The sequence below is a fragment of the Hippocampus guttulatus genome, chromosome 15 (genome assembly GCF_054856545.1).
Source record: "Hippocampus guttulatus isolate MCC_2025c chromosome 15, RoL_Hgut_1.0, whole genome shotgun sequence".
In the NCBI taxonomy this organism is placed as follows: domain Eukaryota; kingdom Metazoa; phylum Chordata; class Actinopteri; order Syngnathiformes; family Syngnathidae; genus Hippocampus; species Hippocampus guttulatus.
This window is the reverse complement of record NC_141275.1, coordinates 8863245-8870756: the sequence shown is the minus strand read 5'-3', so window position 1 is coordinate 8870756 and position 7512 is coordinate 8863245. Positions and strand designations below refer to the sequence as shown.

The 7512-nt window shown below is 40.6% G+C and overlaps 1 protein-coding gene across 1 annotated transcript; it reads right to left on the bottom strand.

Annotated features, from left to right (window-relative positions):
- Positions 1-2631: 2631 nt before the first annotated feature.
- rtn2b (reticulon 2b) lies at positions 2632-5699 on the bottom strand. Its single transcript, XM_086131462.1, has 7 exons — positions 5687-5699; positions 4616-4823; positions 3837-3975; positions 3674-3743; positions 3329-3375; positions 2835-2893; positions 2632-2734 (listed from the first exon to the last, which is right to left on the bottom strand). Exons 1-7 carry the CDS (start codon positions 5697-5699, stop codon positions 2632-2634), a joined length of 639 nt encoding a protein of 212 aa, XP_085987588.1.
- Positions 5700-7512: the final 1813 nt, after the last annotated feature.

Sequence of the window (7512 nt, the reverse complement as noted above, 5' to 3'; positions counted from 1 at the left end):
CGTACTGATCGTGACCGTCACTCTTGGCATCCTTTTGTGTGTGCACTTTGCAGCTGACTCGTCACAGCTCCTCCTAACCCCGCCCCCTCCCCCATACTGACACTTTTCAACAGCGGCATCCAGTGGCTTTAGGAGGAACTGCAACAGCAGGTACATTTCATCGCGCAAGGTTTTTTTTTTGCAATTTATTCTTTGCCATTTATTCTGTTGACATCCACATCATTCAAGATTTTTCCAATGGAAAAAAATCATTCAAAAATCATCAGTTAAAAATGGTTACTTCAAATCATAATCGAAAATGATTCTTGCGTATGTATACGTTTGTAAAGGAAACCTAATCAAAGGAGAATCTAAAAATCCATCCCGAAATCTCTACTATAAGGGGCTCTCGTGTTTTGCCTTTTTTTAACCATTGTAAGCAAAATTAAGTCAGACAGAATCGAAGACAGTGTTACACTATTTTGTAGCTTTTTATTAGAGAAAGAAGGGCAACGGACATGAATAAAAGGCAAAAAGAACAAAGCATTTATACTGATACTGCTGTCAGTTATATTTTTTATAAATGCCTTGTATACAAAGGGTCTGTGTTGTGCCCAAAACAAAGACTTCTGACATTGCGGCTGAGACAGCGGAGATTGTTTGGCTTTTATCTGTGAAATGTAGGGTGTGAAGTTCACAATTCCAACAAATTATATTTCCCAGCCACAATGAAATAATGCAGATACGCGAGTGTCAAAAAACATCGTTGAGACCTTGTGAATGAATTAGAACATAGGTGTCAAACTCGGGTCCTGGAGGACCGCTGTCCTGCATGTTTTCCATCTCTCTCTGTTGCAACGCACCCGATTCAAATGATCAGATCATCAGCAAGCTCTGCAGAAGCCTGACATTGAACCTGTTCATTTGAATCAGGTGTGTTGCAACAGGGAGACTTGGAAAACATGCAGGACAACGGCCCTCCAGGACCTGAGTTTGACACCTATGAATTAGAACATAATTTAAATTACCTACCCAACGTCAGTGACCTCACAGATGTTTTTCTGAGTGGATGGACAAAGATTCCCGCACACACAATAACATCTTGTAGAAAGTATACCCAGAAGAGTGAAAAAAGGAAAGAGACTCCATATTTTCTTTCATTTTCATTTTCTATAAAAGTAACGGCACCCTGCCTTTTTTTTTTTCATTGTAGCTCATTAAGACATTTTAGTTTGAGTACAGCATGAGCTCATCAATGTTATAGGAGAGTTCTTTTTCAGGAAAGCAACATATTCATCAATAAAGCAAGGCACAGCTGAAGAGAAAATCACTTTTGTAGTTTGGCCCTCCACTTGCGCGACAATTTACAAGTTGATGCTATTTTAAATGTGCATTATTCTGACAATTAACTTCTACCTGCACAACTTTAGCAGAATTGATCTTATTTGTTTTCTGTCTTCATCACCAGTTATGTAGCAAAGCACACATTACAAGGAGAAAAAAAAGCAAATTACACAATAGTTCAAAACAATCACATAGTTTAGCCTTTAGTCGGCTAGCTTAATCGTAATGCATAATGGAAAACACGTTTATAACCCTTTGAGCATGATCATTGAATGGAAATGGTGCAGCAACAAATGTAGACATTCAGAAGAACAGTACTTTGTCATATATTCTTTATCCTCTGCTAGGAGTTGAGATTAGCGAAAATGTTTGCGATGTACAGACGTCCATGTACATTATATCCATTTGTTTGCCCTATACTGCCCCCAGGTGGGCAAGGCTGGCATCAGGACAATGGCCATTCAATTGATTCAAGGTGTTACAATAACTTTTTCCTGTAATTCTATTTAATTATTTTGTTCAAACCACAATATTACAGAATTACATTTTTTGGGAGGGGACAGGAACGAATCAATGGTATTTCTATTTAATAGAATAAGGAAAGGTGATTTGCGATTACGAGTGACTGGAGTTTTGAGTGTGGTCACAGAAAGCCTTCAACTTGTTTCTCAAGGCACTACTGTATTTACAAATAGTTCATTAACAGAGCACAAAATTCTCATGTGAATGGCCGTGGTGGTTCTGCAGATGTTTTGTATATAGTCATTTATAGTGCCATTATTCTATAAAAATGAAGCTAAATTTATTGATGGGATTGTTTGTAAATTGTTTGCTTTTGCTTGTGTTTCCTTTTGAAAATATATTTTGGGGTGGCAAGTCCCACACTACTTTTAAAGGACTACAATTTTAGCACAAAACTAAATAGTCATATGAAACATGAGTGGCAGGTGAGGTTCATGTCAGTTTTACTAAAATTATATCCGCAGTTAAAAAAAAAAAAAGCTTCATTTTGCATCTCGACAGGAACACAGTGCTTGTGGTGATGTAAAAATAGACCTGTTACCACTAAAAATGCATGCTGTCCCTGACTGAAGTGGATGTGTGAATCAGTTTTCCCACACAAAGTATCTTGCTGAATAAAATTCTTCTCTCATCACACATTCCCTCCTAATGAATAGCAGCTTTGTTTCAGCTGTCAACATCGATTAGACGGTGCTTTAAAACCGACGTCATGGTGGACTTACGTAGGATGCGTCACCACCAGCGCCACGGTCATTTTGTCAAATCGAAACATCCCGCGTGCGCTCTTTACTTTGCATTCACTTTCTGTTTCGAGGGTGGCGTGGGGGCGGGTTTCGAGGTGGCGCCAGGTACACGGGGCGACTTGACTGCATCATGCACCGCGTGGCACCTGACACAAGATACAGCACCACACGGTGGCGTATATCAGTTACTGTGTACGTGACAATTAATCTGTAGGGATGTGGCAATTTTGTAACAACATTACTTACCAAGTTTTAATTTTCTTCTCAAAAGCTTTGCAAGTTCTGACAATCCTCCTTATCCTCACCTGGCATCATCACACGTAGTGCACATTTAGAGCATATTTCTACACTGCTTGGTCACAATATTAGATACAGTCGACCTGCACGACCTACTTTTCAAGACAAGAGCTGCATCAAAAAAACTCTTCCCTTAATAAAAAAAACAAAACAAAACAAAAAAGATATTGTCATAAGTTTATATTGGGCAGGATGACAGGCTAGTGGTTAGAATGTCTGCCCCCCTTAGAGGAGTTTGCATATATGCATATCCGGGTACCTCTTCAGCTCACTTTAAAGGGGACAACCAGCATAAAAAATGGATGCATGGTTGTTTCTTAATGTGATTGCAGTGATACAGCTCTTGCAGTGGAGGTTGTTCAGTTGTGCCGGTGTACCTAATGTTGTGGCCGATGATGAGTATTTTTCCAATAAGATACATACCGGTATGCTCGAAATCTTACCTGCTGTTTTTTGTAGAGCAGAGGAAAGGAGAAAAGAGCAATGACAGCTGTAACACACACATACACACAAAAATATTTACGTTAAAGTCAACAATCGGACAAGTTGAAAGAAAGACTCGCAGATAACAGTTGTGTTATCTGGTCAAATAGGAACCGAGAACCACGCCTGGAAGATGCTTTTCAATACAGTAAGGGGAAAATATGCTAATTCAAGGTCCAAGATCTGAACCATGAACTGTGAGGCTGACGTATCAAATCACGAATCTACCATACTTCTGTCATGGTCAATTTTCATGTTATTTGTGAGTGTTGATTACAGAGCCACGGGGAATTTTCTGAACTCACCAGTTATGACCAGAGTCAGTCCAGCAGTGAGAACGCCGACATAGGTCAGCAGGTACAGCAGCAAAACAAACTGGGAGAAGAAAAAAAAGCCTTCAAAATGCAATTAGAACCAAATCAGTAAGTGCTGAGCAATATTTTGCTTTCAAACATCCCATCGTCTAACCTTGAGTGAATCAAAAACGTTGTCAATGAAAAGAAGACGCTTGAGCTCTGTGACGGCGAACGCTATTAGAAGCACCACCTCTTCCACTAGCATCACCGTCCCCTTGTCTGTCAGTGAACTGTCATAGTCCAGATATGACCTGCATACACATTTATATACATCACAATTTGAATAAAATTGGATAAAAGTATGGACATGGACAAATACCTAATAAATTAACAGTCAACCCAATAAAATAAAGTCTGCACCCTGTGGTGTGGAAAAATCTGAGAGCGCTGAACTATAACCCCTTCAACACATTTCCAGCCATACTGACCCAATCCTCCAGACTTTGGGCAAGAGGCTCGGTAATGCGGCATGCTGCGCAACTCCGGTATGAATTTGAACAGAGCTTTGTGAGCCAACATCAGAAAGCTGACATCACAAAATGCTACGCGCCGTTTGTCCAATCTAACCCACGAACAAAGAAATTGCAAAAAGAGGCCAAAATGCAATGTCAGTCGATGAGGACTCATAACTCTGATCATTCTACGTAAAAATGGATGGATAACTTGGATAATCAAGGTTGGCTGTGATCACCCCCACAACGATGCAAACCTCCCTCTCTCAGTTCCGCCAGCCCACGCTCATCTGTGAAATACCAACACCGTTTCTAACCTGCCTTCACATTCAGTGTTTAAAGCGTAAGTGTGTGAGAAACTATCAATCCAAAGTGAACTTTTCATTAATGTACCTCCCTCTATCTGCCGGCCGAATCAAAGCAACGTGAATGGACTCACTGGAAAGGATGCAGCCCAGGGTTCCAGCGCAGCAGCTCCAGCAGCTTGTAGAGGAGGCGCAGCGGGAAGGTGACGCACATGACGCCCAAACAAATGTGAGAGAGGACAGTGATGGCGCTCAGCTGGAACAGACTGGCCAGACACACCACCAAGCCCGTGAACACCACTCCGGTCCTGCTCGTGCTCTTCCAGTAAACCAGGTCCATCACTACAAACACAACATATGCATTCTGTAATGATTAACTTCATGTGAACTGATCTCTAGTCATTTCGGGATTATTTCAAGTGATCCATAATTCAAAGAATTAAATTGGCTGTAATCCCCGCTTTAAAATATGAAGTACATAAATATCAAAGGTGACCTAAACACTACACACATTTCATTTCAGACTGTCTAAAGTCTGTCATAACAACACAAGCGCATAATTTGTCATCACATTAAGACTTTCTGCCGCACTCGGTGAAAAGGGAAATTATTGGATACATCGAGATCTTTGATATTTTGTTTCATAAAATGGATATAAACCGCTTTAAGAGAGGGGGAAAAAATACATTCATTCTCTTAAGTGCCTTTCCGCAATGATGTACAGCTACACCAAAATTGGGTTATGTGCTCAATAAAGTGGTTTATAGACGTAGCCGTTCATTTTAGCAATGCTAAACGTGAAATAAACGGTATGACACAGAGGCAATAGTTCAAGAAAAAAATGTAACAAGTTTCACTGACAACATCATAACTGAAGGGGAGAGTTCCAAAATGACACCTCATTTATATTCACATCTTTCAGGACAGGAGAGACCCTAACATCCACCATACTATGATACAACATTGAAAACAAATTTGTTCAGTGGATTCACACTCACACACACACACACAACACTTCTTCAACAAGAAAAATCTATCAAGCTTTCTCCCGTTCCCTGACTTTTCTCGTCGTACCAGCGTGGGCTCTCGCAGCTTCCTGCACAGACCAAATAAATCAGTTCCCATTTCCACATGCACCTGACAGGCCGATTGACTGACAGCGTGACTCTTAACTAACTTAAGAGTGCCACCATTCGTTTCCTTACATTTGCTGGCCATGTCGGCGGCGGTCCTGCTCTCCTCTCTTTCCCTCTTGTTGGCTTTGCACCGCCGCAGGCTTTTTTTGGCCACCACCGCTCTGTCAGCAATATAAGGACGCCGTGGCCTAATTTTATCCCGTATTGGATGGCCCCACTTTGGATACACACACGCACATGCGCGCGAGCGCTCACACAAATTGGCAACTTGAGACATCACCATGTACTCATCCCTCAGCTTTCAGACACTCCTGTGCCCCCGAGCTGGTTGGTGGCCTACTGGAGGCCCAGCACGGACAACATTCATCTGTCGTCACTATGAAAGACATTTGTAAAGTCATCTTTCCTGCAGCTGGATAGCTACTTAACCTCGAATCTGGAACAGAACTTGAACCAGAATTGTAAAATGAGAGCCAGCTCGACAAATCTGAAAACACACACACACACCTCGCAGTGAAGATGTTTTTCTTTCCCCCATTGAAATGAATGGAAATGCCATGAATCGGCGCCGGCCTCCCCAAAACACATTTTTAATAAGGAAAGTAGCACTTTGCACTTTTGTATTTTATAGCAACAGAGTAATAACACAAATACAATGAATGTACTAATCTAATACTTGAGGTCCACATCCATTTTAGTGAAGAATGACTGTAGTTTTCTGACTTCTTTTTCTATGGAGATGAACACATTTAACATTCACAAAATCACTTGGTGATTTCACAATTAATTAAAGCAAAAAAACAAAACAAAAAAATTGGTCGAATGATGGCTCCTGTCTCGAAAAACTCAAAAGTCAAAGTATCTGTACTTCTACATTCACGTATTAAACTTGAGGGCACAGGGAACAGGCTCACGATTTCACTTCAAAGTGGCCACGTCTCCCAGATTTTCATCGTTTTGATCCAAAGCATTGTTGTCACGGAGCAAGACTTTTATAGACGAGCTGAAATGTTCCAGCATTCTCCGGGTGTTTATGTTCCACTCGTTGCTCTGCTGAGATTCAATGTTTGAACGCCACTGTGACAGCTTTCTGAAACAACTCAAATTTGTTTAGAATACAACCTGTCCTGACTTTCTGCTGGCTGAGAGATGTACTACAGGGATGATGTCAGAGCAATTTGATCGACGCTGAATAAGCCGTGAAGGCAACGCGTTTTTGTTCACGGTCAACCTTCGTTGGGTTTTATCGCCGAGAAAAGTCATAACAAGTTCACACTTTTCCTATTGACTATTTAAAAACGGATCTTTTGAATGATGCATGATGCATTGTTATTACATTTACAGGCGAATTAGTAGAAAAAATGGCAGGAAATGTCCAGGTTATTTTGGGAATGTATAAAAATTGATAGGGTGGGGGTTGGTCAATTGAAATATGCTTAACTTTATGTTCGCACAAATTTTATACCTGTGTCGCAATTCCATTGTCAGCCACTGGGTGACAGCACACTAAGTGCGGCGTGTATTAATCAAAGTGTATTAAATCAAGGGAGCATAAAATATGTATTTATATATTCAGATTCACTGAGAATTGTGGCACTACTATTAAAAAAACATGGTGTAAATCAAGAAATACTGTATATATATATTTTTTAATCCCCAGATAAAAATATAGTTTTCTGTTATCCATCACTGGCTTGATTTCCACGCAGAGAGCATGCCTCAGTTTGCTGGTGAGTGATCGTGTGAATGTGAGTGTGAACGCTTGTCTGTCTCTTATGTCCCTGTGAAACGGAATAAGTGGTATAAAAAGGGAATGGAATGGCTGATGGTGTTGTGTCCAACTTTAAGCATTTACAAAATTCCCTAAAAGGTTTCTGAAAATGTACTTTTGGAAC